Source organism: Capricornis sumatraensis, chromosome 4 (assembly GCF_032405125.1).
Source record: "Capricornis sumatraensis isolate serow.1 chromosome 4, serow.2, whole genome shotgun sequence".
In the NCBI taxonomy this organism is placed as follows: domain Eukaryota; kingdom Metazoa; phylum Chordata; class Mammalia; order Artiodactyla; family Bovidae; genus Capricornis; species Capricornis sumatraensis.
In genome coordinates this window covers 141,718,909-141,730,700 of record NC_091072.1, presented here as the reverse complement: position 1 = coordinate 141,730,700, position 11,792 = coordinate 141,718,909, and the positions used below count along the sequence as shown (strand labels likewise).

The window sequence follows — 11,792 nt, the reverse complement described above, 5'->3', positions numbered from 1 at the left end:
TTCTATATGTGCTGTAAAAAGACACTGTATTGAGCATTAAAACAATCTTGGAATAAAGAGGAACTGTAACTTGTCTAACCTTTGATCCTTATGTGGACACAGCAGTCCAATTGAAGAGCTAAGCTGACTGGGGAAAGGAGTTAGTAGAAATATTAAAACAAAACTTTTATTTAGCAAATTCTATTTAATCAATCCCCAGATTTTATGGTGAATAAATTATGGTATCTTGGCAAAATATAATGCTGCTAAGGGAGGAAGCAAGGTGAAATCACCCAGGAAATAAACTGATGTATGACAGAGGGGTGACTTTTAAGATAGGGACAGAAGGCTTGCAAACAAAACAGCCCCATAGCATTTTACCAGACAGCTCATCTCTCCCACAACAGCAGCACCCCGAATGAATTTTTAGAAATATCTATCTTCCTCACTAAAATTATTGGACCCCTAGAGAAAACAAAGCCTTTTATCCAAAATTAGTATTCTTTTCTTTTGCCTTTCGTTTCTTAAATTTGTTGGGATTCAAATGGTAGTTAACATGAAGGCCACTGGGCTCCTTCCGAGTATATATGGTTTGCTGCTGAGATGGACTTTAATTTCTTTGCTTTTTTTTTTTTTTTTTTAATTTTTGGTATCAATAAAATCCCAGACATTCCTGGTCAGTGATGCCATTTTTAAAATTCCTGTTTCCTTTGTACTCAGTCACTTCACTGGGTTTAAGGCATGCTCTGTGTATTTAGTTTGCAAAAATAAAACTTTTAGTACAAATTTATTATTTATACAAATTTTTATGGCACAAGCAGCAAATCTGCTATTTTAAGAAAATATATAAATATCTTTTCCTTCTGTACAAATATCTCCAGTTTTCCCTACCCCATTTATAATTTTAACTGTACACAGTCTGCCTCATCCTTCAATAATAGCTCCCTCCCCCCCCTCCAGATCTCAACCAAATTCGTATTTACACTTTTGTGTTGGAGGCAGTCAGAGGAGGAGGGCCCCTCCTCAGGAGGAGTCTGTACAGGGAGAGGGTGGCGGTGGGTAGAGGTGATGAGAGTAGCTCCTCTCCGTGTAAGGAGAAGGCGGGCAGCTTTCATAGTTCTCTTCTGCTGACAAGTACTGGCTTCGGGGCGTGGGAGGTGGGGGCACAGGCTCTGAGTCATAGTTCAAGTCACTAGTGTAGCCCTTGGCCGTCACCACTGAGGTCATCCTTCGGCTAGGAGCATAGTCACTGTCACACACGTCTGTGCTGCAGGGCGTGGTGGGGGGCGCAAAGTGCCGGTAGCTGTACGGCCTGTAGCTGATACAGGGAAGAAACCAGGAGAAGATGAATTAGTTTATAGAAGAGTGATTTCTCTATCCAAATACAAAGGCATTAAATGTAAACCTGACTTGGAAGACAATCAACTATGACAATTTAAACTGGCACCAACCAAGAGGCAATTTTCAAAGGCAGGCTGAAGGAGGAAGACAGCATTATCTTGTGAATGATGAACTCATCCTAACCTCTGGATGTGTGCTTACGTATTTAAGTTGGGCTTCCCTGGTGGCACCACAGTAAAGAATCCGCCTGCAATGCAGGAGATGTGAGTTCGATCCCTGGGTTTGGAAGATCCCCTGGAGGAGAAAATAGCAACCCACTCTAGTATTCCTGTGTGGGAAACCCCATGGACAGAGGAGCCTGGCAGACTGCAGTCCATGGGACCATAAAGAGTCAGGCTAGATTTAGTGACTAAAAAACAACATCTTTAAGTAACATTGTATCAATAAAAAGGAACCACCCAAAGTTGTATTTAATTGTCATCTTTGGAAAAAATCTCTCATTTTGCATTTAGTCTGTATGCTGCTGCTGCTAAGTATGCTGCTGCTGCTAAGTATGCTGCTGCTGCTAAGTTGCTTCAGTTGTGTCCGACTCTGTGCGACCCCAGAGACGGCAGCCCACCCTGGGATTTAGTCTGTATAGTGGACATCAATTTCTGCCTTTCCATGATCTGTGAGAATGTGTCTTTATGATTTTACATTACTCAAACATGTGAGCATTCCCTGAACATTCCTCAAACGCTCTATGATTTACCTGATGAATAATTTAATGATGACCGAAGACTTCATTACTGTCTTTACTTCATTCTCTCTTGTACAAATACTGTACAAGCCAGGCTGAATTTTGGTAGACAGCCTAAGGAACATATCTATCCCATTACTAATACTATCAGTACAGAGAAATTACCGTGATTTGGGGAAAGGAGTGTCAATTTCCTATACTGTATGTAGACAAGCATGTTGTCATAAGAGCAGCTCTAACTGAACACCAAAATGACAAATTCCAGGAATCCATACAGAACCAGTGAGTTTTCCAAAACATATTTCAGAGACCTAATTTATTTCTGTACACCCTTTAAGCTTATCTTTTCAATCAATCTATAACTGTTAAGTCTGTAGCATGGCTAACTAAAAAAAAAGGCACACTGGAAAGAGAAATGTACTAGTAAAATTAAGAGCTGACTTAAAAAGTGTTGATTTTTCCATTTTTTCTACTATAACTTCTTATACCACTTTATAGTCTAAGTATAGTAAAGCTGATCTTATTTCATATTTATCCCAGTCAGGATTTATTCATATGCTTTCTCATCAAATAAAATGACTGCAACAGTAGGGCAAGAGCTGAAGCAAAAATTTATAAAACATCTGACGATGTGCCGGGTAACACACCTCAGGATACATGCCATTTGAGGCAAGCCCTCCATATCAAAAGAAATGGCTATAAAAGACCAGAAGTTACACGACCTGCTAAGCAGGTTCTCAAGCACTTTTACTACCAGTATTGACATGATGTCACAGTATTTTTATGTCTTATCTTTCTGTCCAATCAGGTGGTGAGCCTTGGTGAAATTTCTTGGCTCAACATTTAAAAGGCCCAATACTTCCATTTCCACAGGAGAGGAGGAAAAAACAAAACACCAGAGTAGAGAAATGAAATAGATTAACAAAATATATTAAGTTTTGCAACTTTTCCCCAACCCTCAAGAAAATCTAAATGATAAAAAGTTTCACACCGAAGAAATAAACTGGGCTTAATCTGAGATGTGGGAAACAGTTAAATAAGAACTGTTTTTCAGAGACAGACAGACAGACAGAGAGAACAAACAGCGCTGCTGGCGGAGGTAGGGGGCTGGAGAAACACAACATGGACCATGGGAGGAAGGTACAGATGCAGGGTTTGGGATGGACGTGTACACACTGATATCTCTAAAATGGTTAACCAAGAGCCTCCCGTACAGCCCAGGGAACTCTGCTCAATGTTATGTGGCAGCCTGGCTGGGAGGGAAGTTTGGGGGAGAATGGAAACAGGTGTTTGTATGGCCAAGTCACACTGCTGTGCACCGACACTATCACAGCGTAACACTGTTAATCAGCTAGTCCAATACAGAACAAAACAGTTTTCATAAAAAAGAACTGTTTCTGATGCAATTATGTCTACCTGAATCAAACAGTGTTTAATTTAAAGAAATTGTGAAAAAGTAAAATTTTAGCTCTTTCCTTTTGTTTTTTCAATTTTCAGGTTTCTGCCTTTCTATTTTGACTTTTTAGAACAAATCTGGGGTAGGGAAAGCAACTCTTTAAGTAAAACATAAAATCAATCAGTTCGGAGTCAAAGCTATCTTATCCATAAAGCGACATAAGGATTCTGAATGAGATACGGTATAAACAGTTTCCACTTCATTTCTACACATCTATAAGGTTATATATACATCAGGGCAATCGATTGGAATGCCAAGAAACACCTTATTGAGAAGATAATGGGTGATGCCAATAAGCACGGGCACTAAGTGTCTGAAGAGAATGTAAGTTTTTGACTTTCTGTTGGCTTGTCTAATAAGACGAAAGAGTAAGGATGACACACTAGGACTGATCCTGTTCACTCTGCTCCACAGAGTCACAAATCAGCACAGAGGCATAGTATCTCCCCTTTTCTGGCTTACAAACACATTGCAGTTTATTTTAATGAGTCATGATTTATTCCATGCAACTATATGAGAAAGCTTTCACTCCAGATTGTAATAACAACATATGTAAGCAAGAGCTGAACTTAAGCTTCTTTCAGCTTCTCTCAAATTCTGTGCCCTTAATACTTCTGCTATTTTAGAGCTCTCCTAACTCTCCAGACCTTCGTCTTATCCCAACATTCCACTGAGATGATCAATCAAACCTAACCTCAGCAGTAACATATTCTGAAATCAAGTCACTTTGGGGGTAACTTCTCCTTAGAATACTGCCAAAGCCTGGAGGCTCTATCTTAATACTACAAAAGCCAGCCACAAAAAAAAAATTGCTGCTCTTTTTAAAAAATGTACAGTTCCCTGAAGGCCTGAACAGACATTTTTCCAAAGAGGAAATGCAGATGGCCAACAGGCACATGAAAAGATGCTTGATGTGGCTATTTATCAGCAAAGTGCAAATCAAAATCACAGTGAGTTATCACCTCACACGAGTCAGAACAACTATCACCAAAAAGAACACAAACAGCAAGTGCTGGCAGGATGTGGAGAAAAGGGAATCCTTTTACACAGTTAGTGGGAATGCAAACTGATGTAGCCATTGTTTCTCAAAAAACTGAAACAGAACTATCATATGACCTGACAGTTCCACTCTGGGGTATATATCCAGAAAACTGCAAACACTAATTTGAAAAGATACACACCCCCCAATATTTCCAGCAGTATTATCTGTAGTTGCCAAGATATGGACACAGCCTAAGTGTCCATCAACACATGAATAAAGAAGATGTAGTGTGTGTATACACACATACACACACACACAATGGACTACACTCAGCCATGAGAAAGAGTGCAATTTTGCCATTTGCAACAACACAGATGGACCTGGAGGATATTCACTAAGTAAAATAACTCAGACAGAGAAAGACATATTCTGTGTGATATTAATTATACGTGGAATCCAAAAAATACAAGAAACCGGTGAAAATAACAAAAAAAGAAGGAGGCCCACAGACATAGAGAACAAACTAGTGATCACCACTGGGAAGAGGGAAGTGGGAAGGAGAAATCAAAGGACAGGGGAATGAGGTATGAACTATTAGGTGTAAAATAAGCTACACGGATATACTGTACAACACAGAACTATAGCCAATGTTCTGTAATAACTACAGATGGAACAAAACAACCCCTAGAAATTGTAAATCACTAAATTACACAACTGCAACTTACATAATATTGTGCATCAACAATACGTTAATTAATGGAAGTCTAATGCCCTGAAAGAAAAAGGTTTGCGGTAGAGGCAATACCAGCATTACCCAGACAAGATGCCTGTTCTCTCTTGGTAACCATCATCTACTCAGCCAGGGCCACAGCAAACTTACAACTCAACCACTTCCTTCTAATAAATATGTGGACTGACACTGGAGGAGGATGTGTATTACCTGTAGGACCTGTGAGTGGAAGGGCTGTTTGAAGAATAACCGAATTCCATGGTGTAATGTGATCGCTCTGTGGCTGGGGATGGCGGAGGGTTCAAAATCTAAAAAGGAAAGAAAACCAAATGATTGAAATAAGAATAGTCTATCCAGACAGAGACTATTAGCCTTTTCTCAACTTCTCTTCCTTCATCTCTGTTCATATTCCTCTTCAATTCCTCTTTTTCAAAGAATTAACCTAAAACAGTACTTTAAGGACTGTGGCTCTCCACCCCTCAAGACACAGTTTCATTAGGGGTAAATAACACAAGGTGATGAGAAGGAAATCTGCAACCTACAAGTTACTGGTTTAAGTGTAGCACAACTCGGTTCTGATTTTTAGAACTATAAATGTTTAAAGAAAGATTACTTACTTAGGAGAAATACCACATGTTCTTCCTTCTTTTGAGAGGTCACAGAATGACGGTCCTTAGCCTCTCAGGAGGTACTATTCAACAGTTCTACTTTCACCTGGTATATGAGATTAATGTCCAATACTTTCAAATATGCTGGTTGCTACACAGTCATTAAATTGAGCACATTCTAAGTGCTCACATGGTGGTGGTAAATCCTTTGGGCCTTGTATGTCTAAATTCTATATTAAAACCTTTTTACACTACCATTGCTAAGTACCCATATTTAATAAGTAAGTTAAACATCTAAGATCTTATTTATCTCAGCATTCAAAGTGAACAGAGGAAAACAGGCTGCTTACTGCAGGGAAGTAAGTGCCTTTGGTGCTTGATGAACTACTTGATGATGCTCCTGTGACGTGGGCTCGGTCATAAGGGGGTCCACTGCTCCCCGCCATGATACTGAGGGAACTGATCATTGATTTACCACGAGACATTCCTAAAATGAAGGATAAATACTGAAGTTGAGTGCAGGCTATAAGAAGGCATGAAATCATTTTATTTAGTCCTAGAATTACAAATATCAATAGTCAAATAGCTCCATTTTCAAACAACATATGCCCTCTTTTCCCAATAATCACTGAAAACACTTAATGGAAAAGGCAAACAAATGTTCTCTAGAAGTGGGGACTTCCATTGAGAGCTGGCCTATAACACAAGGCCAAGAATAGCTCCTGGCCCTTCCTACTCGCCAGAGTGGAAGCAGAGCTCTTCAAGACGAGAGGTTTTCAGTCTCTTAGAGGACCTGAGAAAAAAAAGAACTGTGACGAGCAGAAGTGCAAAGCAGGCTAGACAAAGCAATCGGTCTGCTCAAAAGAAAAATAAACCCATTGTTAAGAGCATAAATTCAATGTATGGGAAATTATTTCTTTATCTACTAGATGCAAATGTTGTTGTAATCACAACCACAATGCTAAAGAAGAAATTCTATTTTTCACAAGTGACTTCCCAAATTCCACCTTTAACAAACTAGGTATGGCAACAGGGAATCTATTGACAATTTAAAAATCATCTATTTCCTTACAGCTAACAACCAGAGTTAAGTTATTTTCACAGGGTTTTTGGCCTGGTATCTCTTTCTCCATATTCATTACAAGAAAGGCTTCTTTTCATTAAGGGTACCAAAAGACATTGAAAAGAAAGCTGTACTTCCCTAGAGGAATGCAGTCTTCCCCAAGGACAGAACATCTGGCACCCTGGCCATGCTTGAATAAACCCTCCTCCCACTGTCTTCATCTAAGTTAGGAGAAAACATAAGATGATGTATTCCTCCCTGCTATCAATCAGGCATTTCTAAATCTGCTGAAAAGGAAACCTCATCTGTTTTTTGGCCTCCTCTAATTCCTGGGCTCCGTAGTACAGGTCTCTTGGTAGTGAACCAAATGAACTGTGGTTTATAATTCTTTTCAACAAACGGCCAGTTGATTAACTTTAGTAGAGCACATCTAGAAATGCAGAGTGCATGCGTGCTAAGTCACTTCAGTCTCTCTGTGACCCCATGGACTGTAGCCCACCAGGTTCCTCTGTCCATGGACTTTTCCAACCAAGAATACTAGCGTGCACTGCCATGGTCTCCTCTAGCTCGTCCCGACCCAGGGATCGAACCCATGTCTCCTGCATCTCCTGCATTGGCAGGCAGGTTCTCTACCACCAGCGCCACCTGGGAAGCCCAGAAATGAAGTATACATGCAATAACTGTACAATATATTAATATAAATGCTTGTATGTGCATGTATTCGCTTTGTATCCTTTGCCAATTTCTATCAAACCATACCTAAGGTCTTCTGTGTAAAAAGAAGGTACTAAAAGTAAGCGAACATTTGTCCTTGTAACTGTTTAAACCCAAAACAGTCTACATTGAAGTAGACTGTAGGCAGTATTCTGTTTCCATAATGGAAGCTTGGCAATCTTGCCAAGACTTGGTTCTCAATGGGTCAGTCCTGGCTCACCTGGAAGAGATCCCGACAAAGAACTAGGGTGTGGCACGTAACCAAGGGGCACGGAAGCTGGTCCATGAACCACATAGTCGTTAGTCATGGTTTCCCCATCGCCCTTCATCCGTGGACACAACATCCTCTGGCAGATGAAGTATATGGTTCCAGACACGAAGATGGTAACAATTACTCCAATAACAGAACCCACTGTATTGGTGGCCTGTGGTGCTGGCTCCTCAGTTGGATCTAAAATGGGAATGCAGTCCAGTTACATAATGGAAAAGCAACTGTAGGTTCAAAACAGTAATGGAAAGAGGGTGTGCAAGCAGAATTTGAGCCTAACGAAGACAACCCATACACATTTTTCCTTTTTATGAATACATACACACCATGCCCCATGGATACGTAGACAGATAAATGTCACTGTTAGGAACCAAAACGAGACTCCTAGGTGAAAACAGACATAGGACAATACACTGGAAAGTATAACTGTAAATTGGTAACAAAAATGTTAAGTGAATTATAGATTAAAACACCATTAAGAAGTTTAAAAACACATATATAGACAAAACCTATCCTACTTCATTCTGTATATCATAAAAATCAATATTATTTGAAGATGTCTAAGAAAATTTTAGGGTTAAACGTTTTACCTGGAATGGTAAAGAAGCCAAAATCAGCTCTGAGCTTGATCTTAGATCTGAAAAGTGACATTTATGCCTGGTGAAGAGAAATTTGAAGCTACCGATGAGCATCAGCTCTCAGGCCCAATATGCTGCTGCCTTAAGGGTGAGTCTAGTTGCCTGAGGGCAAGGAACATAAGGTCTCTGGTACCAGAGTAGCTGAGGGCTCAGAGAGAAAAGTCGGAGCATGAGAGGACCATGTCAGCAACCTTCATGGGATCCCCGAGCTATCTGAGACCTTAAAACAGGGCATCAACATGAGAGAGAGAGGAAAATACAGCACAAGGGCTCACCAAATGCAGAACATTACTCTTCTACTGAGAAGGAAAATCCTTCCATTGTGAATAGTCAGACTGTATTTCACAACTGCGTATCTCTTAAAACTTTCCTTTTGTTCCACCTCACCTCAAAACCTCCCATCCTCCCATAAGATGAGCTAAACTCATGATTAAATCTAAGAATTGAAAGAAAATGACATTACCAAGTTACATACCATGGAGGGGCTGTGGGTCACATATTATACCACCTATGGGCTCTGAGTCCATAGGCAACCAGCCCATCTTTCTCATTCCCCACCTCCCCCCTGCTTTGGCATTCCTTCTAACACCAACTTTCAAGAAAGAATAGTTTACACTCACTGTCTTCAATTTTTCGTCTCTGGATCACATTTTAACTCATTGAAAGTAGACTTCTGTCCTTACTATTACAATGAAACTAGTCTGGTAAAGGTTAAAGTTCTCCTATATGCCATAGTCAATACACTCTTCATCTCATTCACAACTCTATACATTCAGTACTGCTGGCTCGTTTTCCCCTCAAAAATGTCTGATCCTTTCCCCTTCTAGGACACCATTCTCTTAGTTTTACCAGGTCCAATTACTTGTTATGTTTCCTCTTGTTGGCTTCATTCTCTTCTGTCTGCCTCAAGTACAGGTGCTTCCTAGAGTTCTGTTTACCTCCTGCTATTTTCCTCCTCTGGAGAAGGCAATGGCACCCCACTCCAATACTCTTGCCTGGAAAATCCTGGATGGAGGAGCCTGGTAGGCTGCAGTCCACGGGGTCGCTAAGAGTTTGGCACTACTGAGCAACTTCACTTTCACTTTTCACTTTCATGCATTGGAGAAGGAAATGGCAACCCACTCCAGTATTCTTGCCTGGAGAATCCCAGGGACGGGGAGCCTGATGGGCTGCCGTCTATGGGGTCACACAGAGTCAGACACGACTGAAGCGACTTAGCAGCAGCATTTTCCTCCTCTGCTTCCTCTCCCTCAGAGATTTCATCTACTGCCTCAGCTGTAATTATCAAGAAAAAACCAAAAAGCCCATCTCTCTCTCTCTCGAGCTACAGACCCACAGAGTTATTAACAGCTTTCTGAATAGCTTCAATGGGACACCCAAGGGGGCAGCTTCAATGCCACGTAATCCAAACTGAACTCACAGTCGCCACCATTTGTCAACATTTTCTAGATTCCAGGGACAAAGCAGATCATGAATAAATAATGGCATCTGTGGCAAATTATAAGCATTTAAATTTATATAAAAAGATAATTAAAAACCTACATCAGCTGAACATGATATCCACTGTCTTTTTAGTCTCTGCCATATAGTCTCATTTATGAGTGCAGTCATTCAATGAGGTTACCTGCTAATTCAACCTAAACTTATCACCTCTAAGCTAGGTTACTAAAACCTTTTCATTCTACTTCTAAAACAACTTTGAAATCTATCCGCTCCCTCCTCTCCATCAGTGGTGCTTCCCTTGATTTAGACACCTACCATCTTCTGCTGAACTACAAGTCTCTGAAACATTTTAAAGGTACAGGCTGCAAGTCTTCAGTTGGTAAAAACAATTTAATGTGTTGAAACCAGCATTCTGAAACAGAAAACCTCAGAATGCATTCTACACAATACAGGTAAATACTGTTGCATGACTCTCATTTCTTTACGTGTACATCCACATCTTTGTATTCTTCGCCATGTGGTCAAAACATTTGAAAGCACCCAAGCTAACAGATTTCTTTGCCTATCATCTTATCACCTCCAATCCATCTACTTTACTACTTTCACAATTACATAGCCATGCCAGTCCTTCACTTCAGGTTTTTAATGGCTCTTCATCCTTCTGGGGGCTTCCCTGGTGGCTCAGAGGGTAAAGAATCTGCCTGCAATGCGGGACACCCAGGTTCAATCCCTGGGTTGGGAAGATCCCCTGGAGAAGGGAATAGCAACCCACTCCAGTATTCTTGCCTGGAGAATCCCATGGACAGAGGAGCCTGGCAGGCTACCATCCATGGAGTCGCAAAGAGTTGGACACGACTGAGTGAAACACAACAGCAACAACATTATTCTGGAATACTGTCTACAGACTCTTTAGAGGAAAAGCAAAGTCCTTTGTGATCTCACCTTTACATATATCAGCTTCTGCCGACACACCTCAAGACAGTAGCCTATATTTCGGCAGTCCAATTTACAGGTTATCTCTCAAAAGTGCCCATTTCACTCTGGTTTTGGGCAGGACAAGAGACTCCCTCTACCTAGAATGCAATCTCTCCACTTAACTGCATAAGTAAGGCTATTCACTGACCAACACCCAGCCAACCTTACCACATTTTTCTAAGATGTTTTCCTTGCTGAATCCCATCTTCATTTCTAAAGATCTGACCATTCTCTTCTTTGTGCTACTCCTTGTACAGATCTCTATTATAGCGTATTTATCATTACTCATCACACTCCTTTATCAATAACACCTACTCTGATTTAAGCTGTTTCATATAGATTAAATCATTTAATCCTCTCACAATCACCATACTAAATATTATCTTCATTTTAAAGATGGAGAAATTGAGATCTAACAAGAGCAAATAATTTACTGGTGGAGTTAGAATTCAAATCCATCTGCCTGGCTTGAACATCCCTCTTCCTACCCTCCTCTGGCCACAGAGAACTCTCGAGGAACCTCGCACGGGTGCAATGCACCCTCACCACATAGCAAGTACTCAGCAAGGTCTGCTGAATAAACGGAAACAGATCCCAGTAGTCTCGGTGAAGACCCCATTTGAATTTTGTAAAAACATCAGCTTGAAGTCTTTGTCACAATTAAAAGAGTTTTAAAATGAGCTCTGTCTAAATTCCAGAAAATCAGTTTTGACAGGGAAGACCTTGCTTGTGCTGAATGCCATCTGTCATACTTGACAAATGGAGTATTTGGATACATTTCACCTTAGAACGTTAGGCAGTAGCTGTGTACCTTGAAGAAACAACAGGCTATTTAGCCTAAGGTCTCTAGGTTCAG

General features: G+C 40.6%; 1 protein-coding gene across 5 annotated transcripts in view; it reads right to left on the bottom strand.

Moving 5' to 3' along the window:
• Positions 1–234: 234 nt before the first annotated feature.
• The window catches only part of LRP6 (LDL receptor related protein 6), a 160,697-nt gene continuing 149,139 nt past the window's right edge, over positions 235–11,792 (bottom strand). For all 5 annotated transcript variants that reach the window (XM_068969967.1, XM_068969968.1, XM_068969970.1 and 2 more), the window contains 4 exons: positions 7,833–8,063; positions 6,186–6,322; positions 5,438–5,535; positions 235–1,297 (listed from right to left, as the gene is read on the bottom strand). In XM_068969967.1, coding sequence (XP_068826068.1) covers positions 1,003–1,297; positions 5,438–5,535; positions 6,186–6,322; positions 7,833–8,063 — 761 coding nt within the window. In that variant the 3' untranslated portion in view covers positions 235–1,002. The remainder of the gene's footprint in view (positions 1,298–5,437; positions 5,536–6,185; positions 6,323–7,832; positions 8,064–11,792) is intronic.